Consider the following 27,836-nt stretch of genomic DNA (forward strand, 5'->3'; position numbering starts at 1 on the left):
ATGGAATTTTTGAATCACTATATTGTACACATGAAACTAATATAACACTGTATGTTATCTACATTGGAATTAAAATGAATAAAGTTAAACAGGAGGAAGATAAAAGCTCATTCCTATTTACTAGACAAATGATGAGACAATGATGAGTCTTTGTGAGAATACCCCAGATTTGGCTAGCCTATAAATGCTAATATGGTCACAGTCAATCCATATAAATATAAACATATATATGTATTAGAAACATGACTTACATAATGGGTCCTCAATAAATGGTAGCTATAATTATTGTCGCTGTTGTTTCTATTAATGCCCCAAGTATGATGATTTTCAGTCTGTATCTGGTCTCTCAGGCCCTCAGCTCCTGTAAACCATAGTTTTCTGGTTATGTGGGGCATTCCCAGTTCTAAAGTATCTCAGAACAGCTTTTTCTTCCTGCAAAGATGCTTCATCTGAGCCCTCTGCTGTTGGTGCTCACTACTAGTCATAGCTTTGCTTTGCTGGTGGTTTCCCTAAGCTCCCAGAGTTCCAGAACCACACTAAGGGTAGACAGCATGATGACAGAAGTGTCACATGGGCTTCAAATAGGACATCACCTTATGAGTGTCTATATTAATAAGGCTCCTCCATCTTTTGGCCCCAACCCCCTCTTTTCACAAAGGCTCAGGCCACAGGGTATGTAAGGGGGGAAGTACATCATGCTCCCTGCAGTAGGCAGAATAATGCCTCTGGAGATGTCCACATTCTAATCCTGGAACTTGTGAATATGTTACCTTACATGGTAAAGAGCCTTTATGGATGTGATTAAATTCAGGATCTTGAGATGGAGGAAATTATTTTGGATTATCTGGATGGGCTTAGTGCAATTACATGAGTTCTTAAAAGTTAAGGGAATAGACAGAAGCTAAGAATTGAGGAGAGAGAGAGAGAGAGAGAGAGAGAGAGAGAGAGAGAGAGTTAAATGAGTTAGTGCCTTGTTGCTGACTTTGAAGGTGGAAAGGAGCTGCAAGCCAAGAAACTCAGGCCATCTCTAGAAGCTAAAAAAGTCAAAGGAACAGAGCTTCTCCTAAAGCTTCAAGAAGAACTGCATTTCTGCCAACACCTCGATTTTTAGCCCAATAAAGCCTGTTTTGAAGTTTTGACCTTTATATCTCTAAGATAATAAATATGTGTTGTTTTAAGTCATTAAATTTGTGGTTGTTATAGCAGCAACAGGAAACTCATATGCTCCCTTAAATATCCTTGCCTGTTCACCTTATTTCTCTTTCTAGATTTCCTTTAAAGCTCTTTCCTTATTTTTTGCCCCTAAATTGAAAGTCTTCAAGTTAGTTAAAACAATTAGGAGAAACCATAGGTGGAAACTACTGTTGCTACTCTTGCTCTTTTGTAAACTGTTAATGTTCTTTGACCCACTGATGACTCTTAGTGTCAGAAAAATATAAATCTGTAGTGCCACTCCAAGACCCCACAGTGAGTCAAACTCTCTCATGTAGCCATTCATTCAGTCATCCATCCAAGAAATATTTACTGAGGGCCAATATGTGCCTGGCAATCAGCTAGCACCTTTATGCAAAAAATGGCAGCATGAACTATGTCTTTACAGAAGCCATAGAGGTTGGATTTTTATGATTTGAGAACAACTTGCATAGTTTTTTTTGTTTGTTTGTTTTGTTTTGTTTTGTTTTGTTTTGATCCTGTGGGTGTTCCAGGATTTGTTTCTTTCCAGAAAGCAATTGGGGTATATGGAGTCTCTTTGACTAGGTAGCAAGGGACAGGAGCTGTACTGTGGCTTCATTCTATCTTCCAATTTACATTCAGATCCAGGCAAGAGTTAATTAGTTCAATGATAGATAAGCACAGAGGAAAAACAACACAGCCCAGTCCATTTTCGCATAGGATAATTTCCCCTTCACTTTATCCTCTCTAGTCCTGCCTTCCTGCTTCTGACTGCAGGGAACAAAGGGTCTGAATGAAACCTGTTGGAGGTTCCAATTAAATCTTTGTGGACAAAGGGCTCACATGACATCCTCAGATAACAGGTGGCAATAAATACATCAGCACATCTACTCAGAGAACAGAGTCCCTGCTGAACAGCTAACAGCTGCCAATAACTCCTTGAGTACCTCACAAAAGATGGGCTTTAAGGTAAGATGTTTCTCTTCCTGAACACATTTAATCCTTCCTTATAATTTGCATCCTCAACAAAGAATTTTGACTAAAATTCTCTAGTAAACTAAGTTTACTACGATTGGTTGGCAAATTCTTGATTTGGTTTTGTTGGTTTCGTTATATATTTTTTGATCTGTCCATATAGTACTTATTCCATTTTACATGTAGTTTTCTATTGCTTTTTTTTCTTAGTCTCTTATTTTTTTCCTTATGTATCCCAGGTTAAATTTGTATTTAGAAATACCTTATTTATATAGAGAAATGAAGGATCTTAAATGATTGCATGCATTTTCTGGTTAAAACTTATCTGAGAATTTGGTTCAGTGGGGGAACCTCTTGGTCAATTAGAACTGTCATATGGATGATGTTTTTCTCTCAGCTCTGGTCTTAGAACAGAACAGAGTAGCTCAGTACTTAGGATACTCCCAACATTTGAGGCCCACTGTTGAACTCCAGTGATAATCATTTAAATTATTTACTTCTTATATTATGAAAATAGTTTAAAATATTTAGAAATTATAGAAAAGCAAAAAGAAAATAATTTAAGCAGTGATTATAATAGCTGACACTGGGTGTGTATCTTTCTAATCTTTCAAAATATGCACATTTTTTATTTTTTATGTACTTAAGATCAAGCTGCAAATACAGTTTGTTTTTTAACTGTATTTCTAAGTCATTAAAATCATTTGAAAAAAATGATTTTAAGAGCTGTTTATATTCCACCATTAAAATGTTTTATTTTTTCACTGATATCAATAATTTGGCAATTAATAATTTTAAACATAAATCTTTGGGTGCACTTTTGATCTTTTCTTTACGATAGGCTCTTAGAAGTGAGGTTACCAAATCAAAGGTTACATAATTTTAGAGCCTGATATATTTCATGACAGTAATATATTTTAAAATTTATATAATTGTCATTGTTGATACCACAACAGAAGCCACACACACAAAAATAAAAGTATTCCCAGAAACTGTTATTACCTGAAGTTTAAAAAAAATACTGTGACTTAATGCTGATTAATGATATGAAATCTTAAGGAAAGAACTAGCCATGACAGTATTTTATTTACACATAGTAACACACCTTTCTGAGCAGGGATTTATAGCTCAGACAAAATAGAAGTGTTTCAAGTACCACAGAGCAAGGGAAGATGGTGGAATATAATCCTGCAAGTTAAAAAGCTTGGAGCATTATTACAGTTTAATACTAATTGTGTCACCTGAGACAGATGTCCTAACTTCCTGAGTCTCAGATTTCTCATCTGTGAGATGACAGTGTTGGTCTAGGTCAGGTTGAGGCACATGAGATATTTTGGGGTGGTACAGACCATAGGCTATAATTTTGGGTTGGTACATAGGCATAAACCATATTTTTTTTCAAATGTTTATTTTTGAGAGAGAAAGAGAGAGAGAGAGAAGGATAGAGGATCCAAAGTGGGCTCTGTCCTGTCAGCAGAAAGCCCTATGTGGAGCTCAAACCCACAAACAGTGAGATCATGACCTGAGTCGAAGTCTGATGCTTAACTGACTGAGCCACCCAGGAACCCCACCATACTTTTTTCTTTTCTTTTGTATGGCATATTTATTTCTTAAAACAACAGTATTTTGATTTTTAAAAAGAGTTGATTTAGAGAAAAAGATTAAACAAGTGATAATACAAGTAGTCCTCAGATATTAACATAAACCATTGAAGTGATAGGCAAATGTCTGACATGTGACAAAGAGAGTTAGGTGAATAGAGCTAGAGTCTGCTTAATGTGCTAGGTAGAATTCCAAACAAATGAAGCAACAACAAAAAAAAGAAATCAAGTAATTGATACCATTAACAATTGCACCCCAAACCATAAGATACCTAGGAATAAACCTACCTGAAGAAGGAAAAGATTTGTACTCTGAAAACTATAGAACACTTATGAAAGAAGTTGAAGAGGATACAAAGAAATGGAACAAATTCTGAGCTCATGGATTGGAAGGACAAACATGTTAAAATGTATATACTACTCCAAGTAATCTATTTAATGCAATCCCTATCCTAAAATTTATGTGGAAACACAAAAGACTCTGACTAGCCAAAGCAATCCTGAAAAAAAAAGCAAAGCTGGAGGCATCATGATTCTGGATTTCTAGTTATGTTACAAAGCTGTAGTCATCAAGACAACATAGTACTGACACAAAAACACATAGATCAATGCAACATAAGAAAACCCAGAAATAGACCCACAACCACATGGTCAACTAATATTCAACAGGTAGGAAAGAATATCCAATGGAAAAAAGTCAGTCTCTTCGACAAATGATGTTGGAAAAACTGGACGGTGAAGTGAAGAAGAATGACACTAGACCACTTTCTTACAGCATACACAAAAGTAAATTCAAAATGGATGAACGACCTAAATGTGAGACAGGAAACCATCAAAATCCTAGAGAAGAGTAGAGGCAGCAACCTCTCTGACCTCAGCCATGGCAACTGCTTACTAGACATGTCTCCAGAGACAAGGGAAACAAAAGCAAAAATGAATTGCTGGAACTTAAGATAAAAAGCTTCTGCAAAGCAAAAAGAAATAATCAACAAAACTAAAAGGTAGCCTATGGAATGAGAGAGGATATTTGCAAATGACATATGTGATAAAGGGTTAGTATCCAAAATCTATAAAGAACTTCTCAAACTCAACACCCAAAAAACAAAAATCCAATTTGAAATTGGGCAGAGACATGAATAGACATTTTTCCAAAGAAGATATCCAGATAGCTAACAGACACATGAAAAGATGTTCAATGTCACTCATCATCAGGGAAATGCAAATCAAAACCATGATGAGATACCACCTCACACCTATCAGAATGCCTAAAGTTAATAACACAAGAAGCAATAGGTGTTTGTGAGGCTATCGGGAAAGAGGAACCCTCTTGCATTTTTGGCAGGAATGCAAACTGGTGCAGCCATTCTGGAAAACAGTATGGAAGTTCCTCAAAATTTAAAAACAGAACTACCCTATGATCCAGCAATTGCAGTACTAGGTATTTATCCAAAGGATATAAAAATACAGATTCAAAGGGGGCACATGCACCCTGATGTTTATAGCAGCATTATCAACAGTAGCCAAACTATGGAAAGAGCCCAAATGTCCATAAACTGATAAATGGATAAAGAAGATGTGATACACACACGCTCACACACACACACACACACACACACACACACACACTGGATTATTACACAGAATTCAAAAAGAATGAAATCTTGGGGCACCTGGGTGGCTCAGTTTGACATTTGGTTAAGCGTTTGACTTTGGCTCAGGTCATGATCTCACAGTTTGTAAGTTTGAGCCCTGCATCAGGCTCTGCCCTGGTGTTGCACTGGTAGTGCAGAGACTGCTGGGGATTCTCTCTCTCCATCTCTCTCTGTCTCTCCTCTGCTTGTGGTCTCTCTCTCAAAATAAATAAATAAACCTAAAAAATTTTTTTAAAAGAATTAAATCTTGCCATTTGCAACAGCATGGATGGGGCTAGAAAGTATTATGCTAAGTGAAATAAGTCAGTCAGAGAAAGACAAATACCGTGATTTCACTCATCCATGGAATTTAAGAAACAAAAAGATGAACATATGGGAAAGGAGAAAAAGGGAGGGGGAATGAACCATAACAGATTCTTTCTCATAGAGAACAAACTGAGAGTTGATGGAAGGAGGTGGGTGGGGGATGAGCTAGAAGGATGATGGGTATTAAGAAGGGCACTTGTTATGATGAGCACTAGGTGTTGTATGTAAGTGATGAACCACTGGATTGTACTCCTGAAACCAACATTGTACTGTATTTAGTGCAACTAAGTAGAATTTAAATAAAATAATATTTATATTTTAATATATTATATATTTAAATATGTATATATGTATATATATAAAAAATTCAAATAAAAATTTAAATTAAAATTTGAAAAAAAGAAAAAAAATATGCTAGGTAGAATTCCAGATATAAAAAGGTGGTAAGCAGTGCTTTCTTATAAGGCATTCCAGGAACCCAGTAGAATTGTTGAGATGTATAAGTGAACAGAGACACAGGCATGGAAATGGTTCAAATACCATTCTAGTATCTGCAACTATTTGCACTTTTTTATTTTAATCGTGAGTTCCACTTGTCTGGGCAGGATTTCTCCCCTCTTCTGTAAAGGCTGCAGAAGACCTATAGCTGTAAGAGGACCTTCCATAAGAAACTGGAGAAGACACCTTCAGCCCAGCTCTCACCATGCTCAGGATAGTTTGGGATGCTCCTCAGCAGTTGCTAAAGGAGAGGAGAGAGTCCCGGAAGCTGGTACTGGTGGTGGTGTTTGTTGCTCTGCTCCTGGACAACATGCTACTTACGGTAGTGGGTATGTTTGGATGTCTCTGCCCTGGGGGTTAATTTGCTCTGGGCTCCAGCAGGGAGCACACACCCTGCTAAAATTTAGCAGTGAGTGGACTTGAAAAACACAAAAGGTAAATGAGGTTCAGAAGTGTTCTGTGACTTCCCTACTAATAGATGCTAAGTTGGGGTTTGAACCCCAACTCAGCTCTGTCCAACTGATCCCAGAGCTAGACCTTCTTGCACTATACCTCCCTGACCCTACCATCTCCATTCTTTGCCATCTCTGTATGAAAGCTGAAACAGTAAGACAAAGCTTGCCTTGTTCAACCTCAGCTGTGAAAATGAGCATCCGGTAAGTTGAAAATTTCCCCATTCTCTGTATGTATGTTTGAGAAAAATTGTGAAAACTCCATAAATAATGATTTTGTGATTAAAAATAAATGTTAGTGAGTAGGTGATTGGCCCATACAGAATCCAGGAGTAATGTGACCAATTTTATGTTAGTTGGAATTTACTTAATCTAAAAGGATAATTTGGATGGCAGTCTTTTAGTAGGCTTCAAATCATGTCACATGGAGCATGATATAGAGCCTATAGTAATGTCTTTAAACCAATTAGCATTAAAAAGTATCCTTAGCCCTCATCACTTGTCCTTCTTGACTTTCAGTGCCCATTGTACCCAACTTCCTATATGCCACAGAGTTCAAAGAAATCAACACTCCTCTGCACCTTGGCACCACCACAGTTTCCCAGCATGTCCTTACTCCTCGTGCCTTTTCCACAATCTTCTCCTTCTTTGGAAATGACACCATGGCTATTAAAGAAAGTGCACCCAGTGGCACAGCATGGACAGATCGCACTTCTGGTACCATCCCTCCTCTAGTCACTGAAGCCATCCCAGCACAACAAAACAACTGCTTGCAAGGCACAGAGTTTTTGGAGGAAGAGAACATACGGGTTGGGGTTCTGTTTGCTTCAAAGGCTCTGATGCAACTTCTGGTCAACCCATTCGTGGGACCTTTCATCAACAGGTATCTCAATAAGTTCAGTGCTCTACATGGTACTCACTGGCTCAGAAGTAAGAGGATGGGCTGTGGTATCATAAAGGTAGTTAGAGGAAGAAAAGAACTCACTTGTCTATCTCTGGGGAGTCAGCTGTTTACCCAAAGGACAACATGGTATTGATGAAATGCCATGGAGCTCAAATTTTCTTAATGATGTAATGACTATTGAGTACCAAGAAAAGAACCAGTGGTCAGAAGTATACTGTTGATGTTATTTCAGTGCTCTGGAACATATCTCAAAGGCAGGACTACTGCAATCTAGAACACTGGTTTGTTAGAAGTGTTTGGGATTACCCTGATGTTTCAAAGGGATATATACTCTGACTAGGGCATCCTTCCTGGAAAAAAAGATTTTCGCCCTGGTCTCTGGGTAAATTTGCATATTTGTTTATTTGCTTATACACATTCATATGTCATATTCATCTCTAAACTTGCATTCAGAGACATGTTTTCCATGTACTCAATAACTGCATTTCTATTCCCAATTATAAGAAAAAATATATAGTCCAAGTATATGGATGCCTATTGGGACTGTATCTTTTTCTTTTTAATTCTCTTTTAGGATTGGATATCACATCCCCATGTTTGTTGGCTTTGTTATCCTGTTTCTCTCCACAGTTAGTAAGTAATTTGCTTCATCTTTTATTTCATTCATTGATTACCTTTGATTTTATCACATGCACTACAATAAAGAGAGTAGGGTCAAGCTAGCTAGGTAGTATCTAAATAGCCTGACACTGATTTAAATATTTTGCTGCTTTTGATATGGGGACTAGAGCAGTAGTGGCAAATCATTCTACTTGGAATTTGTATATTCTGCTATAGAAGAAAAGACACTTTGCTTCCATCAGCTGGGGAAAATTGTAAATACTTTTTAAATAGGTGGGCTATAGTGTGTGTGTGTGTGTGTGTGTGTGTGTGTGTGTGTGTGTGTGTATCAGTAGTCCCTTGAATGAGTTTAGTACAAACCTCCCATATTTGGGGAAAGGTTGTATTATTTTGATACACAAAGGTAAAGGGCCACCAGCAAAGAATCTAAATTGGACAATAGCAACTGGATAATACCAAAGAGTCTACTGCCTTCAAGTAAAGACATTAAAGGTTATAGCTTAGAGAAATAATTTTGTTTAAAAAAAAAACAAGAAAAAGAAAAACAGTCTATCCAGTGTAATATAAATGTTCTAATAAAATAGAGATGGAATAAAAACAGTAAGTGAACAAAATATGTCTGGAAATTGACCATGAGAATTAAAATAAGAAGGAATGAAGGGGGGTGGGAGGTTAATACAGGAGAAGGTAGCTTGCCTCTGCTTACTCTGCTTCCAGTAACATTATTTCCTTCTCTCTCCTGTTTTTCTTATCACCTTTTTGTTACTTTTCTGCTTTTTCTATTGCCCCTCTTCAAGTTTTCTTCCCTTTCAGCATAGGGCTTAACTCTTATCAACCAATGCTTAATGGGAATTTGTTGCATTCAGGGTTGGAAAGCTGCAAAGAGCAGAAGCTTGATGTGTGAAGTTCTGAGAACTGCAGCTTACTTGTGAAAATTCTAGCTAAATAAAAGAAAATGAGGAAATTCAAGTTAGAAATGTTTATTGAACTTGTAGAATCTCAGTCCATGCCACATAATAGACTAAAAATGAATAGGATTCTGTTTTATCAAATGAGACCATAATTCTCACCAAAAAAAATTTGTAGAGCATACATATTATGTCTTGATGGCAAAAGCCATTGAGGGGAGTTAAAGAATGAAATGACATGGTTCCAGTCCAGAGGTTTATGATGTGTGTCTGGGGAGATAAAACAAGCACCCTGCAAAATAAGATAATGCTATAGTATCCCAAACTCTTTAGTATAAGGTCCTTGCTTGATTCTCTGCAATTAAATAATAATTATTGTTTCCATGTTATAACCAGTGTTGCTATACTGAATTGGCCTAATTCTAGCAAATGTTTGGTCTTTACAGAATTTTATGTGGCATCTCTTTAGGGTTTTTTAAATACTGAAAAGAGGTTGCTGATGCCCATTATTACCCTTAAGGTCCTCCAGCTTAGACCTATGCTTAATGTAATTAGGAGTGAAATGGCAGACCATGTTTGGGGGCAAAGTGAGAAAGAAATTGTTTTGGTTTTCCTACATAGGGTTACCAACCATTCTATTTTGCCTGAGATTCAGGGGCCTTCTAGAATGCAAACTCTTTGGCAAACTGTAACAAGTTGGTAACTCCATTCTCAAAGAAAATAGGAATAGCCAACCTTGAACAGACTGAAAATCAGAAAGCTTAGGAGAAGGCATTAGAAAGCCAGCAAAGAGAAACCAAGTCCATGCATGTTTGAGAGACTGTGATCACGTCAGGAAGTAATGGGAGAAAATTATAAGACAGCAAACAACCAAACACATCTGTAATGAAAGGGTAAATGGATTCAAATTCTGCTGATTCAAATAATTTGGGAGAGAGTCTTCTTTCTTTCAGGGACATTGTCCTGAAATGGAGGTGAGACATGTCTAGATTTACCAAGCTTACCACCAACACCCTGTAATTTATTTTTTGATAATGTATTTCTATTTGGTACTCAGTTTTTTGTATGCTAGTCTTGAGTAGGCTGAACCTCTTAAAGGGCATGAACTGGATGTTTTCTTTATTTCACATCTGCTACAGAGTATGTATATGATAGATGTGTGTTTGGTATTACTTAACACATACTCACTGGTTTGATTTGGTTAAAAGATCTTCCAGGTAAAATAAGAGGAAATACCTGATTGGATCACAAGATATTATTTTCTACCCAATGCCAATGGTCCTTCAATTACACATAGCTTTTGTCCCCTCACTTTAGATGACCCAATGGAGCCCAACAATGGCAAAGGTCAAATGTGGGTGTTGAATATAAAGGATTGAGAAGTAGGATCTAAAGGCATTAAAGTTTTTGGACAGCCATGATTCCAATGGACAGGATGTTGAGCTTTGGACAGGAAATGTGGAAATCCAGCCTTCCATCCACTGTGTGGTGAATTGGTTTATGTCTCTGTGGTTTCTCAGTTTTCATGTCAATGAAAATTAAATCCTAAATAAGGCATAGGAGATTAGAAAGACAACTCCAAAAACAGAGAGCAGTGATCATGCTTTATTAAAACATATATTTAGTGGCTTATATCTATAATATCATGGGCATATTTTCTGGTGGCCAGGGATAAAGACAATTTGCTAACTGGAGCATTCTTGCTGTTCTCTTTACTCAGTGTTTGCTTTTTCTGGTACCTATACCCTACTTTTTGTGGCTCGAACCCTTCAAGGCATTGGATCCTCATTTTCTTCTGTTGCAGGTAATACTGACATCTTATGCACACACACACAGACACACACACACACGCACACACACACAACACACACCCCCATACATCTCTTACCATCTTCAGACCCTATAAGATTTATATGAATAGATAAGAAACTATCCTAGTAGGAAGAAATTATGATTCAAAAACAAGACAATTGGGTCACCTGGGTGACTCAAGTAGTTAAGTGTCCAACTCTTGATTCTGGCTCAGGTCATGATCTCACAGTTGTAGTATCAAGCCCTGCATCAGGTTCCATGCTGACAACGTGGAGCCTTCTTGGGATTCTCTATTCCCAACCCCCCCCACCTCCCCCTCCTCTCAAAAATAAAATAAATAAACATTAAAAGAATAAACAAAAACAATATAATTGTAGTTATTGGCAGTGTTATAAATACCTAAGCCTGACATAACTTCCTCTGATAATATTTGGATATAGCCATCTTAGGTCCAAGTAAGCTCAGTAAGACCATGCAGTAGGCCAGGTTTGTATTTAATGCTACTCTATGGTCTTTTCTCTGTCCCCCTCTTAACATTTTATAGAAAGAATAATGTGAATACTACCAGTAACCCTATCACACTTTGCAAAGTATCATCAAATACAACATTTAATGTAATCCTATGAAGTAGATATTTTATGCCATTTTTCACATGAATAACTGACCTGAAAGCCCAACCCATGCTGTCTTCCAGATACTCTGTTTATGTCTTCCTTGAGCACCTCCATTGAATAGAATAGTGTTCTGTGTTTATAGATTTTTTCCTTTTTTGACCTACTTCATATACATTCCTTCAGGAAAATAAGGTAGGGAATGATAAAATGCAATGAAATGCAGAATCAATGGACAGTGGTATTCTGTATTACCCTTCCCAGAGACTTTTACACTTCCAACAATATTGTGAGCAGAAGGAGACAGCAATGTGAGAGTTTGGGGGACCAGTGAGGACAGTATTTATAAAGTACAATGAATTAAGTTTTATAAAAACCCTCAAACTGGAACTCTAGGTAAGATGATCCCTGAAGATATAATAGGGATAGAAGACTAAGAACTAATAGACCAAGAATTCAGTGAAAGAGGCAGACAGAGGGCTCCTGTATGCTAACTCCATTATGTAACTCTTCTTTCAGGTCTTGGGATGCTGGCAAGTGTCTACACTGATGACTATGAGAGAGGGCATGCCATGGGAATTGCCTTGGGGGGCCTGGCTTTGGGAGTGCTGAGTAAGCGTAACCTGGACCCAAATCTAGGTTCAGAGGGTAGGGTAGTGCATACTCTTTGAAGATGGCTCCAGGAGGCAGGTGTTTCTAAGTTCAAGGAAGACGGTATTTTTTTTTCCCTTTTCTGTCCAATTACATGTGGAGTCCTTCTGAAATGTTTCCCAAAAAAGGCAAAGTCTCTTTCCCCTTAAGAAGCTTAATAGCCCATGAGGGCCTGGGAATGGTCCAGAAACCTAGTCTATTCAAGTTGAGCAAGTATACCCATGTTAGCAGCCACTGTCTCACCTCCATTTCCACACGTGGCTAGTGCTCTCAAAATGAAAGGAGCTCCTTGACAGATTTTGTGCTAAATATATTGCAGACATAATCTCTCTTAGTCATCACACCACTATAAAGGAGGAATTATTGTCTTCATTATACAGATGAGAACTAAAAAGTTTAAGCAACCATCCAAGATTACACATACAGAAAATGCCAGAGCCAGGATATAGACTCACATTTTCTGGCCTAAAAACCCAAGCTGTAACATACTTCCTTTGAGGTTCATCTCTCATATGATTCATTTGACTAGTCCAACAAGTCAAATATTTTACGGAGCACTTATTTCATGCCAAGCACAATGTTAGGACAGAGGGGATATGGGTAAGAAGCCTCACACATTGTTTCTCCCCTCCTTGCAATCTAATCGAGGGAAAAACACCAAAGGTCTGTTCCCTGGTCCATACCCCACCTCCCACCACAACCATGGGAGAAGAGGGAACAAAAACCCTGTTCTTTGTTAATATCCATTTTCCCACCCAAGCTAAAATTTTGGTTCATCTTGGTCTCCTTTATCACTTCTCACTCTCAAATGGATAAGCCCAGTATATTCTGTATAGCCACTTCCTCAAGGTTGGTTCCTCATCACATCTCAGTTGGAACCAGCCTACTGCCTGATTTCGTTCACCTTCTTTTCTTCCCCCAAGTTGCCACCAGAAAAAATGTCCTATGCCCAGAGCTGGTGGCATTTCTTCCCTGCTAAAAAACATGTTTCTCCATAGCTCACAAGGCCAAATACATGCTTTATCTGGATATATGGGGCACTTGACTATTTGGCATCAACATTCCCCACCTCTACTCTTTCTCTCCCAAATACTCACATTCTAGTGACTGAACACTGAACTGACTTCATTCTATTTCTTCTCCAACTACAGTCTCTTTTATGACACCTCAATGTTCTTCACTTATGCTTCTTCCCCACCTGTATTATCCACTTGACAAAGCCCTTGTGGCCACCTGAACTCACTGCACTGTGTTTACACAGCACTTTGTAGATTGAAACTTTCCTGTTGAACTTTACTTTTCACCATGTTCTAATTATTTGGGTCATCCCACCCCACCCCAATCACATGCATTTTCTCTATTTGAAAGTAAGCCCCTGGGAACCAGGTCTTCTTCATCTCTGAATCCCCAGAACCTCATGTGGAGCTCAGTGCCTAGGAGAGCTTTGGTAAATCTCATTGGATATATGTGGACAAATCACACCAACTAGGAATTGACCCTTACCTCTGAAATCTGTTTTTCCTTTCCAGTGGGAGCTCCTTTTGGAAGTGTGATGTATGTGTTTGTTGGGCGGTCTTCACCCTTCCTTATATTGGCCTTTCTGGCACTACTAAATGGAGGTAAGTCACCATAAGAGATCACCAGACAGATGATAGCTTAAATCAGGTTGGCAATGTACTCTGCTATGGTGTCAGTCTTGACATACTTGAAAAATCAAGGACTGCCCCATTCTTGGAAAGAAGGAAGAAATTCAGAGAGTTAGATCTCTACATGATAGGGTGATAATAGCAGTATGGCTGTTACTGGAGTTTCCAAATAATCAGTGGACAAACTAAACTATCTCTTTCTCTGCCTCTTTCTTTCTTAGCACTCCAGCTGTGTATTCTACAGCCTTCCAAAGTCTCTCCTGAGGTAAGAGGGCACCAAGCTCCATTGCCAAGGGATATATAGAGTGGTTAAGTGCTGAGACCCAGTCTCCCCTAGATCATCCCTGTCAAACCATAAGAAGAAAGGTGAAGAAGAGTGGAGTGATGGAAAGTGAGAACTATATCTGGATTCCAAGATATTTCCATATTTAGGGTGATGTTGGGGATGGTGAGGGAGTCTGGTTTGATGTTGGACAAAGATGGAGGAAGGACCTTATGAAAAATGAAAGAAACATTACAGAATTTATATATATGAACTCAGAACAAGAGGCAATGACATTGGGGCCTGTGAATTCATGGTTATAACACCTCAGAGCTAGAGAAGACTTTAGATGCTGCTCAATCTCTCCACCAAGAGCATCTTTGCACACTATCATCCTATCATGATTAAATATCAGAGTTGGTATTTGTCTGATCCCAAGCCAAAGACGGCTCTGAGAAATTCATATCAAACCACATACAATAAAAGACAAGTAAATACAAAAAATGTGGGAAAGTTTGATCTAAAAACCTTGATTTTATAGCCACATCAGACAGAAGTGTGGGTAATATGGGAACACACTACTTGCAATTGGGATCTGAAGTGGGGGCAGTCTTGTGGGACCAAGTTGTTAATCTGTGGGGTCTGTGCTAACTCCAAGTACTTAGTGTCAGAACTGAATTACATTCTAGGACAACCAATTGGTGCCCACAAAGAACTGAAGAGTTGCTTGGTGAAAGTTCCCACATTCAGTGTCAAAAGTGTTGTGAGAGGAGAAATTATTTTCCTTTAATATCTTTTTCAATAATTTTGACTTAGATGGTAATGTTACAGATATGAAAAAAATTCAATTATTATTTTTCTGGCTGTATGAAACCCCATTGTGCATGTACCATATTTTATTCAATCTCATAGATTTGAACATTTAGGTAGTTTCTAGTACTTTTCAATTATAAATAGTGCTACAATTAATAACTTTATGTATATGCATTTTTATTACATTGGAAGTAATCTATAGAATAAATTTCTAGAGGTGGAATTTTTGGGCCAAAGGGCTTATTGGACTTCTTTATGTGTATTTTATGATTTAGGTTTGTCTCTTTAATTTGAATTATATATTTAGTTTTAATATCTCTGAATATTTCAATCCACCCCTGTGTGTATGCACAGATGATTATCATACCAAAACTATTCATTCTATTACAAGATAAGATGTAGTTAGCACCATGGATTAAGGCACAGAATTCAGGAAGTTTGAAAGTGGGAGAAGCTCCAGCTACTGAGTCATGGAATACTGTGGAAAAGAAGGAGCTATTTAAGATTGACTATGAAGAAGGGTAGAATTTGGATGATTTGGACCTGTAGAGAGAAAGAAGATAGTTTAGGCAAAAATAACCACGAAGTTAGTTAGGCAAAAATAACCCACTGAATGAATGGGAAGAAGATGGAATGACTGAGTTTAGCTGGAATAAAAATTTGCTGGGGGTAGACAGAAGTTAGAACTGAATATTTAAAACTCTATTTTATTTTTATTTTTATTTTTTAAAGTTTATTTTGGTATATAGAGAGAGCATGAGCAGAGGAGGGGCAGAGAGAGAGGGGGAGAGAGAATCCCAAGCAGGCTCTGCACATCAGTGTGGAGTCTAACGCAGGGCTCAAACTCAAGAACCACAAAACCATGACCTGAGCTAAAGCAAAGAGTTGGACGCTTAACAGGCTGAGCCACCCAGGTGCCCATAGGCTCACATTTTAATCTAGATATTCAAACACTTTCTGCTACACTTGTCTAGTATGGCTCAAAATGGTTAGAATAAAGCATTCAGAATGCTTGAGAAGCTTTCTAAGTTATCACCTCTGTGTTCACCTTTGGGATTCAGTACTTTGCCTGTGGTTCTCCCAGGGCAAACATTAATGCCAGTGAGATCTAGTGGTAAGGCCCAAGACCAGAAGTCCAGACATCCATTGTCCAAAGCTGGTCTTGCTGACAATCCACTCTCATATGGTTGATGATCATTTGAAGGCAGGAATCATGTATGGAATATGTTGTCCTACTCTTTATGACTACTACATTGTCTGTCTTACACACAGGAGGTAAACTGCCAGGTGACTCTGTGACATTGGGCAAGTCACTTTATCTCCTTTAACTTGTGCGTCTGCTCTCTTCAGTAAAGGAGCTGACATAGATGGTCTCTAAGGTCCTGTCTGCATATTCTCAGATTCTATGAAAATAGGAGAGATGTACACTGTACAAATGGATGTTTTTTTGTTGTGCATGTTCTCAGAGTGCCAAGGGGACTCCACTCCTTACACTTCTCAAAGACCCTTATATCCTGGTGGCTGCAGGTAAGCTGACAATGCCTCCCTTTGGGATAGGAAGAGTCCGGGCTTCAGGGTAGCCATGGGGCTCACAGAAATGTCTCTCCAGGCTCCCTCTGCTTTGCTAACATGGGAGTGGCCATGCTGGAGCCCACACTGCCCCTCTGGATGATGCAGACCATGTGTTCCCCTGAGTGGCAGTTAGGTAAGTGACCTTATTCCCCAACTTGGGCTTGGCCAGAGGTGTGTGCCATGGCCATTTCTCAGGTAATTGAGAAGCATTATCAGGTCCAGGTCTTCAGGGTCACAATGTGCTTCCTTTATCACCACTTTTCTTTTTTTTTTTTATTTGTATTTTCTCTTTCCATACTTATAAATTGAGCCTGAGTGGCCAGGCAGTACCTCCAAGAAGCATCCTGAGATGGGCGGGGTGGGAGGGATTGAGAGGGCCTATGGAGTCAACATGCCCAGCTAAGTCATAGAATGATCAATAATTTTTAGTCAAAAGACCTCGGTTTTCATTTCAGCTCCATTGATTGGCTATGCAAACTTATGCAAACCACATCAATTTTCTGAGAATAATTTTTTTCATCTCTGAAGAGGGCATCAGAATACTGTCTAGTTCAAAGGGTAATATGAGGAATACATGTTATAATTTGTAGAAATGCTTTGCACCTGTGGAATATTAATATGCACCACCATTAACATCCACACTTTTCTCTCTTCAACTCTCCTTCCTCTAGATTACCTTTTTGCTATCTTTTTACCTCTAACAAGGTGTTTATGGAGTATGTTGTTCTGTGAGAAAGGCCTCTAGCCTCCTCTGATTCATGGTGAGAGGTACTCATGACTCATCTGAGCTTAGATGAGCTTAGGTTCAGGAAGCCTAAGAAAAGGGAACATAGAAGGCTACATGTCATTCAGTCACTGTAGAGAGGAGAAGCTTATGGGACCAGAGGGGAAGTTGATATGAATCTGATAAAATTCAGTATACGATAAAAAGCACTAAATCTAATTTTTTAGGGGACAATTCTAAGCAAGGCTCCAAGCTGCACTCCTAGCCTCAAATTGAATTTTTCTGGGCTGCGACTACCTCTGACCATGACAATTAATTGAATTGGTGCTTGTAATAGAAAAGTATCCTCTGCTCCAAGGCTCTGCTGGCTCAGGCTCTTGGTGCAGGTGGACAAATACAGCTCAGAACAACTCCTCTTCAGCCTTTCTTCACCCTATAGGAGAGAAAAGCGAACCAGCCTTCAATAACTGCTGAATTGTTGACTTTGGGTTTAACTGTAATTGTCATGACAGTTTCTTTTAGGGACCACTATTTCCTCTAGGTACAGAAAAGCATAGAGAGGCTAGTGACACCAAAAGAAATTCACTGGGCTGATTCCACATAGTCCCTTATGGAGGTGAGGCTGCAGCAGAAAGCCCTCTGGAGAGTAAGTCAAAACACCAATAAGGCTTTGTCTCCCACCATCCTTTACAACTTTCCTCAATGCTATCTGCGTCTGTAAGTCTAGCTTCAAAAAGTCTCACATCATCTGGAAAGCTTGTTAAAATTCTGAGTGTTGGGCCCCACCCAGAAATTCGACAGAATCAAGTTTGCATTTTCATAAGTTTCCTGGTGATGTTGATGTGGTATCAGTGACCACACTGAAAAATATTGCACTAAATGGAGACAACCTCTCATGGTTGTTAGGAGTTGGAGACAGCAGTTTTGAGGGTGCTTTGTAGTCTGTGACCGGACACTTTTTAAGTGACCCAGCACTCTAAGTGGAGGAAACAGCGCAGGCTTTGGAGATAGGCCCACTTGGGTTTGAATCCTGATTACTTACTGGTTGTGACCTTGGATAAGTTATTTAACCTCTTCATACCACTTCACACCACTTTTTTTTTTCCATTTGTAAAAAGGGAGATGTTTTCAGGGTTGTTTTCAGGATTAAATAGATCTATGTATTCTAAAGGGATTAGCATAGTACATAGAATACAGGATAGTTATACTCAGCAAATAAAAATTATTATTTTCATCATTATTTTTCTAGAAATTATTTAGACAGTCACAGATATGTGTAATTTCCTGCTCCTTTGAAGATATGCTGTGAAAAATATATGTTTGTCTGTAGACATATAGTTTGTAACACCTATTTTGCACAAAATACTATTGAAATGCAACCTATACCCAGATCCTAAAGAACAAGCCACGTTAGTTGAGGAAAATCTCATTTAGAAAATTCCATGTCATTCAAAGCAATATTAAGGAGATGTATTTAAGTGGTTAGTGGGATTCTTAGAGATGCTCATTTCCAGATCTCAGGTAAAAAATGGAGTAGGTATACTTTTAAATTTTTAAAAGCAATTAAAAATAAACAACTGGGTAAAGTTTTGCTGCCCTGTACAAATAGACAAATACACTAAGATATGCTTCACTTTCACCCCATTGAAGAGAATATTAAAGTCAAACAAGCCATTGACCAGTACTTTGGGTTTCATTGTAATCATCATGACAGTTTCCATCAGGCAACACTGCTTCATATAGCTACAGAAAGGCATAGAGAGCCTAGTGAGACTTGAAGAAACTCACACTGCATTCTCTACAGTCCCTTATGCCAGAGCCATCTGTGCTCTCACACCACTGGTATGGGTAGTGGAGACACAGGAAGTCGGAAGGAGAAGGCCTGGGTTCAAGTCCTGATCCTGCTACTCACTGGTTATGATGTTAACAGTTAAGGCTGGTGCTCTGAGGGCACTTATTGTGTCCCAGACACTGTGAAAAATGGTTGGCATACATTATCTCAAAGCTCACAACCAGCCCATCTGGTAGGAATTATTATTAACACCATATTTCATATGTGCAGTATGGAGGGCAGTTTTTGGGATGAGCACTGGATGTCATATATAAGAGATGAATCACTGGGTTCTACTCCTGAAGCCAAGACTACATTGTATGTTAACTAACTTGAATTTAAAAAAAAAGAAATTTCTTAATCTTACCCAATTTCCTATTTTCCCCTCCAAAAATTCCCTGGCTTTGTAGAACCTCCTGTCATTGACATGTGTCCCAGTGCCTTCATCTTCTTCTCCAAACACTTCCTTCATCTTCTCTTGCCCTGAAACCCTAATGTTTCCTGAGAACACCCTTTCCCAGCCCTCTTGATGGAAGTCCACATTCCTCTAGACTTTGCTTACTTTTGCTGCTGCTGGATCATTTCTTCTTAATTCTCCTTCAAAGACCCAAACTCCCTTGAAGATCATGTCATCATATTATACCCTCCTCTACCTCTCTTCATTGCAATCACCTATTGACCCCTTACTTACCCATTCTCATTCATTAAAGTTGTCAATACCTGGTTAATATTCTTTTATCCTTTACACCTATAGCCACTTTTGGTGGCTTCAATATCCAGGTGGAGAACTTTACCAACATCTTGGCCTATTCCTTAATCTACTTTCTTACAATAATCTTTTGCAATTTTTTTCTCCTCTCCACCTCAACCAATCAAACCTTTAATTGTATCACCTTTGAAATTTCAATTCCAAGCTTTCAGGTTATCAATTTACATATTCCCTGCTCAGGTATTCTAATATCTCCATATCAACAAATTTTGGCTACTCTAAGCTCACCAATCCATTGGCCTCAATTCTTTTCCTATTTCCATCATTTCTCATATCCTCACTTATTCATTTACTCAGCTTGGATTCCATCATGATGTTAGACCTTTGAAAGCATTGCTAATTCCTTTGCCTTTCTCTCCCTCTAGGGTTGTCAGCTGGCACAGCATTAATTCTGGTTAAGCCAATCTGTTTTCCCACTCCTTGTCTGCACATGAGTAGTGGATTGGGGCTGTAGGAAAACACACAACTAGGCTCTCAGTTTAACCTTATATTTATGGCTACAAATCTAAAGTAGGTTTTCATAGGAGCACCTGGGTTGTTCAGTTGGTTAAGTGTCTGACTCTTGATCTCAGCTCAGGGTCATGAGTTCAAGCCCCGCATTGGGCTCACTGCTGGTTGTGGAGTCTACTTTACAAAAATTGAAGTAGGTTTTCATATTACCCAACAACATTTTTCTAAGTCCCCAGTTTTGTTCTCCTTCCAACTTTCTGAAATGATAATTTTACCCTTATCCACTCAAACTTCCTCTGTACCCTGATTCCTTTACCTTCATCCTTCTCATCTCCTATTCATTGAGAAAATAGAAGCAATGAGATAGGAACTCACTTATTCCCTGCACTTGTACCCACATTCGTTGCCTTCTGTTTATGGTTGAAGCATCCCAACTCCTTCAGAGGCCAAGCTACTTCTACTGCTGCTATTTCTACAACCACAACAACTAATACTACTACTACTACCACCACCACTATCACCACCATCACCACCCTCACCCCCACCTGCCCCCAGCACCACTATTACTACTTTTTCTTCTTCTTCCTCCTCCCCCCATCTCCATCTCTTTCTTCTCCTCCTCCCTCACTCAACTCCCTCTTCCACCTCCTTTTTTTCTTTTATCTTCTTCCTTCTCCTCCTCCTCTTTCTTCTCCTTCTCTTCCTCTTCTTTCTTCTTCTACTTCTTCTTTTTCTGCATTCCATCCCTTCTCAACCACTTCTTTCGCTACTTTTTATTACCTTTGTTAGCTCCTCTTCTTTTGCTAACTTTTAAAGTTAAGAGTCCCTGAAGGTTCAGACCTTGGATTTCTATTCTTCTCTATCTGATATTTCAGAGGTGATCCCAGCCCTCCCTATGGCTTTAAGAACCATGTATAAACCAATGAGTCAAACATTTATATCTGTGCTTAGGATCTGTCCTTGGAAGTCTAAACTTGTATGTTCACAGCCTGACATCTCCAGTTGGATATTTAATACACATTTCAAACCTTTCATGTTTTTTCCCCCAAGCTCTTCCTCTACCAAATTAAGTAAGACAAAATTAAGTAGTACACCAAATTAAGACAAAAAAGAGTGATCCTTGATTTCTTTCTTTCCCTCACTCCCACTATGCCCACGCCTAATCCGACAGAAAATTCCACTGACTCTACCACCATAACACCTCTGATTTTATTCACTTCTTTCTATTGTGACCTCTAAGCTGAAGCATTGTCACTTTCCTCTTGGGTTCTACAAATAATCTTCTGACTTCCATGCTTGTCCTGTGATCCCATTCTTCTAACCACAACCAGAGGACTTTTTTTTTTAATGTTTATTTATTTTTGAGACAGAGAGAGACACAGTATGAACGGGGGAGGGGCAGAGAGAGAGGGAGACACAGAATTGGATGCAGGCTCCAGGCTCCGAGCCATCAGCCCAGAGCCCGAAGCGGGGCTCGAACACGCCGACTGAGAGATCGTGACCTGAGCTGAAGTCGGACGCTCAACCGACTGAGCCACCCAGGCGCCCCCCAGAGGACTTTTAAAAATGTAAATTAAAATATGTCGTTTCCCTCCAAAGTTTCCCATTGCACTTGGAATAAATCCCAAATTCTAGGCCTCTATTTTCTTTCTTTCTTTCTTTTTTTTTACTTAAATTCAAGTTAGTTAACATACAGTGTAGCCTTAGCTTCAGGAGTAGAACCCAGTAATTCATCTCTTACATATGACACCCAGTGCTCATCCTGAAAAGTGCCCTCCTTAATGCCCATTACCCATTTAACCCATTCCCCCATAGACCTACATTTTTTTTATCACTCTTCACTTTGCTCATTGTGTTTCAGCCACACAGACTTCCTTTTTTTTTTTCCTATAACAGATGAATAGTTTCTTCTTTAAGGTATTTGCATTAGATGTGTTTTTTCCCCCTGCTTTGAATGCTCTGCTTTGATTCGCAAATCTCAGTTTAAATGTCATCTCCTCAAAAAAGCATTCAACTCCCAAACTGAAGTTAGCCTTGTTCCTGGTCACTTCCATGTCACCACATTAAATTTTCTTCACAGAACTTATCATTTTACAAAATTATCTTTTTTCATTCATTTGTTTGTGTGTTTATTATTTTCTGGCTCCCCTCTCTTGGAATGTAAACTCTCCAAAAGCTAAGATTTTGTCTATCTTATTTACCCCCTCTAATCCTAGAACACTCGAGACATAGTAAAAGCTCATTAAAAGTAAACTGAATGAATGAATGAGACTCAGAGAGGGTAAGTTGCCCAAAGTCACAGAGCTAAAAAGTAGCGAAACTAGTTTGAACCCCAAACTGTGTGGCTCCAAAGCCCATGATCTAAACCACCTGGCTCTACAGTGAGAGAAAGCAATGTAGCTGGTGCTTCAGTTTACAAAATACTTTTACATACATTATACAATTTACTTCTCAGTGTAAATTGGTATGATAGAGTCATAGCTTTGTTTTTGCCAGATGTATATACCAAAGCTCAGAAAGATTTAGTAACATACCCAAGATCATTACCAGAGCAATAGAAAGAAAGGTGAATAGCAAGGCAGGAATTTCACGTCCCAAGATATATTTATTTCTCTCTCTAATGCTGATGATCTTATGATGATAATCAAAAGGATTTTATACATGAGAATGGCTCATTACAGCCATTCTTCAAGAAGTTTAAGTGGGGAGCTTGGAACACATTGTATTAAAGCTAAACAAAGCCCTACTCCTGAGGAAAATGGAGGTGAGAGCCTTATGTCAATTTCTCTGGGTTTGCACAAGGATCTCCAAACCACAAAACAAAGTGGCTTGGGGTCCTTGAAGGTAATAGGGGGACTTAACTGTCTTGTAAGAAATAAATTATATAATAGTTAACTGGGAATGTCCTAAGATGAGGACCTTTGTCTTTCCACAGGTCTAGCTTTTTTGCCTGCCAGTGTGTCCTACCTCATTGGCACCAACCTCTTTGGTGTGTTGGCAAACAAGATGGGTCGGTATGTAACCTGGGAATCTGTGGAGAATAAAAAGAATGTAGGATGAGAGAGCCTTTTGAGGTTGTCCCTGAGCTTAGGATAATGAACAGCTTCTCTGATATTTAAAGTTTAGAACAAGTACACATAGATAAAAGCTGCCCACAGGGAGGATGAGGGTGGGTAGTTGGTGAGGACAATATAGAGAAAGGATGGCCCTGAGCTGGTTGTGAGGGATAACCTTTATTTCCAGTTGTTTGTTGTCTAGTTGAAGTGCTAAAATAACCCCACAGAGAACAGTCATGAGAAAGCTCAGTACTTTGGGGGCAGTGGTTATCAGATTGTGTTCCATAGATCCCTAGAGAGTTCTAGAGGGACCTCAGAGGCCATCAAGTGGAAAAGGTTGAGGGCTAAAAATATGAGTATGGATTCTGTTCAACTACAGTGAGAACAGCTTTAATTTTATCTTTGGAGCTCAGCATAAAGATTTAAAAAATAAGTTCTTAAAACCCCTGCTATAGGAAGTCAGAAAAGGAAAGAAGTATGGTATTTTCTGTGGCTTTTGAGATGAACCTTGAAGACCAGAAAAAAATATGAATAGGGGAGATATAGTGTGAACTGGGAGTAGCATGAATTAAGTTTGAGGGTTACTACCAAGGGGCAAGTACATTCTGAGTAAGTTGATTCCTCTTCTAGAGGAAGAAATAATATGTTCCATTGCACCTCCTCTGCTTCTACTATGGAAAGAGATATGGAGCCTGGAATAGATGAAGGCAATGAAAAAACAGGGAAAGATCTCTCACCTGGTTATAAACAAGTCATATAGAGATGTCTTCATCTTCTCACATCCTAAGGGATTCCTGGAATTAGGGGTGGTAGGAATATTTCCCTTTAGCACTATTTGCTGATGGCTTTTTTTCTTCCAGGTGGCTCTGCTCCATGATTGGGATGATGGTTATAGGTACCAGCTTGCTTTGTGTAAGTATAAGCCTAGGAGAGAGAGAGAAAGAGACATTTAAAGACCATTTTCTTTAAAATGAACGGAAGGTTAACTTGGCAATGACTGTTGGCAGGACTGTTTCTGCATAGGTAGGAATTGAGAACTGGGAGAGATGCCATCAGGCATCCCATTAAAGGAGGAGGGAAGGAGGGAGGAAGTGTAATTGGGGCAGCTGTAGCCAGAGGTCTGAGGTCCTATGTATGGGCACATGAAACTATCCAAGTTGGTATCTATTTCTGGGGCCAACAGAGAGATTAATTTTATGACTTAATTTATTCATCCCACCATGACAGGACCCTAGGGGAACCATCATCTGAGTTGCAGGCTCTGGTGCCAGAATATTTGGTATAAAAAGAAAGAAAGAAGAGCTTTCCTATTTTCAAGAGCCCCCTTCAAGCTCTCTAAACCTTCATTTTCTCCTCTCCATAATGGGAATCATCAGCACAATTGTCTCCTAGGCTTGAGGGAGATGAGACTAGAGCTGTAAAGCACTGAATACAGTGTTCAAGAAAGGCTGGAGGTCCTGATCAGGAACATGAGCTCCACATTCATTCTCAGATTTTCCACTTGCTGCTCTTTGTGACTTTTATGTCACCTCTTTTTGCTCGTATCCCCATCTGTGTAGAGAGGATTCTGTTAGCATTTCATAGGGCTGTCCATATAAATAGCAACAGTGTCTGACACATAGTGAGCCCACAGTAAATCTTAAGACAACTGCTGGTAAAATATAAATACCCCTTGGGAATAATCCTTAAAATTGTGTTTAGCCACTAACATCTAAGTGGTATTTTAAACCTCTGAGGGGTTAATGTTTTGGGGCAGGTGTAGGTAACAGATGCTCAAGGAGAGAGGGAGGTAAGGAATCAGCAAAAGAGGAAAGGAAGGCTCTCAGTGGAGCACTGGTAAGGCAAAATAATGAGTTTCACAAGCTTGCTGATATAGCACCCCAAACATGCCACCTGCCCCTCTAGATTATGGGTAATTCGTTGTTGGTGTATTTTGTCTTGCTCCAGTGGCTACCAAGTTAGAATTTAACTAAAACCTTTGAATGTTCCTAATAGAAAAGGGAGGAAACACTATTCAATGAATAGTGAGGACAGAAATGTATGTCTGGGGCAGGGGGGTGGGCGGTGGTTAAAGTAGGGGAGGGCTCATTCAACAGAAGCTCAAGCACTGTTATAGTATAATGGAGTCAAATTTGAGGTTTAGACTTAATCTTGCCTCTTATTAGATCTTAACTTTGGATAGGATGTTTAATCCAAATGGCACCAATCTAGCTTTCATATCTTTAAATTGGAGGTAAAGATTCTTCTTCATAAGGAGATGTGAGAATCCAGATAGATAATACATGTGGTACACAGCACATGGCTAATAAATGCATTTCATATGAAAACCCCTTGTTTCTGTGGTGATTCAGCTGGACTCCTGATGAACTCTTCTCCCTTCCCTGTTGCAGGTTCCTCTGGCTTATAATATTTTTGGTCTCATTGGCCCCAATGCAGGACTTGGCTTTTCCATAGGTAAGAGTACTTTTAAAGGAGATAAGAACCTCCTGAATTTTGGCTTTGGGTCAGATAAGAGGAGGTATATGAAAAGGCAGAAGGATCAGGAGGGCAGCTGGCAAAGATGTGGACTTCTAACTCCTATCAGAAATAGGTGTCAGTGCTGAGTGGGAGGATAGCAGGCAAAAAGACTAAAGGAGAATAAGAAGGAAAGATGCTACAAAAAGGGAAGGGACTGTGAGTAGAGCTGACAGTGTCCTGTTTCCTCTGGCTACAGGTATGGTGGATTCCTCTGTGATGCCCATCATGGGACACCTGGTGGACCTGCGTCATACCTCAGTGTATGGGAGTGTCTATGCCATAGCTGATGTAGCTTTTTGCATGGGTTTTGCTATAGGTATGTTGGCAGGGGAGAAGGGAGCACCCAGGACCTGGTTCCCATTTTCTCTTGTTTACTGTTTACCAACTGGAAATAGAGTCAGAAGGCTGATTCTCCTAAGGTTCTGGAGATATTTGACTTCAGGACATCCTCTGGGTCACCTATTGCCCCTTGCATGGTGTCTTCTATGTGATCAAGGCTCAATAAATACTGGTAAATTTGGTTTATTCCTCACAGGCCCATCCACCGGGGGAGCCATTGTGCATGCCATTGGCTTCCCCTGGCTTATGGTCATCATTGGGGTCATCAACATCATGTATGCTCCTCTCTGTTACTACCTGAGAAGCCCCCCAGCCAAGGAGGAAAAGCTGGTAAGGGGCTCTGACTGCTGCTAAAAAAATAATAATCTGGGTTGTTTTTTTTCCATATCTCTCTCACATTGTTTTTATCCTATGCCATTTCCTCCCTCTTTGAATGTTTTTCTGCTTTGCCATGTTTTCTGATCTAATTTTCACCTTTATCTTTCCTTTGTTTTCTTCCTTATTTTCCCTTTTCTATATAACCACTTTGCTTCTTACATCAGGTGGTTAAAAAGCGTCCTAAGTAAAGAAGAACAATGAGAAGCTTAGGTGCGGGGGCCATCAAAAGCATCCTGTACTTTAGTTACTAGCAAAATATGAGTTACCAAATTATTTCCGCAAAGAAGGCAAAATTCCACCAGGCTAATTCATTCATTAATTCATTCATTCATGTCTGCCATTATATATATATATATATCTATATATATATATAGATAGATATATAGATATATAGATATATATATATATATTTTTTTTTTGTCTGCCATTATCTTTACCAGGTCATCATTTAAAGTACAAAACCCAGGGAAGAGAACCACAACATATGATTTTAGTTAATAAGATACTTTCCTTTTATTGCAGCGTGAGCACCCTAAGGGTGCTTAGTGATGGATATGGGGGCTGCTCAAAGGGATGGAAGAAGACAGAGGGGTCTGATAGGGGATTGTTCCAGTTTCAGCTGACTCCCTGCTATAGCTTGTATTACCACTGTTAAGATTCAATTAAAAGCATTCCAGATATTTCTCTTGACTAGAGTTGCTACACCTAGGTGCCTTGGGAGGCCTGTGCCTGTAAACGAAGCAGAAAAAGAATCCTACCCCATTTCTTGAGTCTTTCCTGAACAATACTAGACTTGAGTAAGCTAGTGAGGGAAGGGAACTGGGAGACTGGTAAAATATATGCAGTAATTTCTCTTCCTGACTCTTGCTTCAGGCAATTCTGAGCCAGGACTGCCCCATGGAGACCCGGATATGTGCAACTCAGAAGCCCACAAGGGAATTTCCTCTGGGGGAAGACAGTGACGAGGAGCCTGGCAGTAAGCAGTAGCAGCAGAAAGTGGTCTCTGAGCCTTGTCACATGTTCGATCCATGAGCCTTGGACTTCAGTGACCAAAGAGTGACCACCTCTTTCCCTAATCATGAGATCTCTATGGGCTGCTCAACAGGCTTTACTTCCCTCTCCCCTGAGTATACCTCCCCCTACCCCCGACTTCCATGAGTGCCATTCCCCGGTTCTCTCCTTATCAACGTAACCCATAGCTCTTCCTCTAATGCTTTGCTACCTCAGCTGGCCCATCTTTTACGGGAGGACATAGCTATGCTTTCTCCTAAGCTGTTGTAAGCCTGATTAAACTTGAGCTGTGGTGGATTCTGCA

At 39.4% G+C, this 27,836-nt stretch overlaps 1 protein-coding gene across 5 annotated transcripts; it reads left to right on the plus strand.

The window, feature by feature from the left end:
• The first annotated feature begins 6,410 nt into the window (after positions 1-6,410).
• SLC18A1 (solute carrier family 18 member A1) lies at positions 6,411-27,745 on the plus strand. Of its 5 annotated transcripts, XM_025933030.2 has the most exons (15): positions 6,411-6,534; positions 7,177-7,540; positions 8,136-8,194; positions 10,811-10,894; positions 12,033-12,125; positions 13,694-13,783; positions 14,032-14,075; positions 16,352-16,412; positions 16,495-16,590; positions 23,167-23,245; positions 24,148-24,199; positions 25,678-25,741; positions 26,001-26,120; positions 26,340-26,473; positions 27,395-27,745. In XM_025933030.2, exons 1-15 carry the CDS (start codon positions 6,411-6,413, stop codon positions 27,506-27,508), a joined length of 1,578 nt encoding a protein of 525 aa, XP_025788815.1. In that variant the 3' UTR covers positions 27,509-27,745. The 5 variants fall into 5 exon arrangements, with proteins under 5 accessions (XP_025788815.1, XP_025788817.1, XP_025788816.1 ...); XM_025933032.2 differs by lacking the exon at positions 26,340-26,473; XM_025933031.2 differs by lacking the exon at positions 16,495-16,590.
• Positions 27,746-27,836: the final 91 nt, after the last annotated feature.

The sequence above is a fragment of the Puma concolor genome, chromosome B1 (genome assembly GCF_028749965.1).
Source record: "Puma concolor isolate L17-30 chromosome B1, mPumCon1.1.hap2, whole genome shotgun sequence".
NCBI classification, from domain to species: Eukaryota; Metazoa; Chordata; class Mammalia; order Carnivora; family Felidae; genus Puma; species Puma concolor.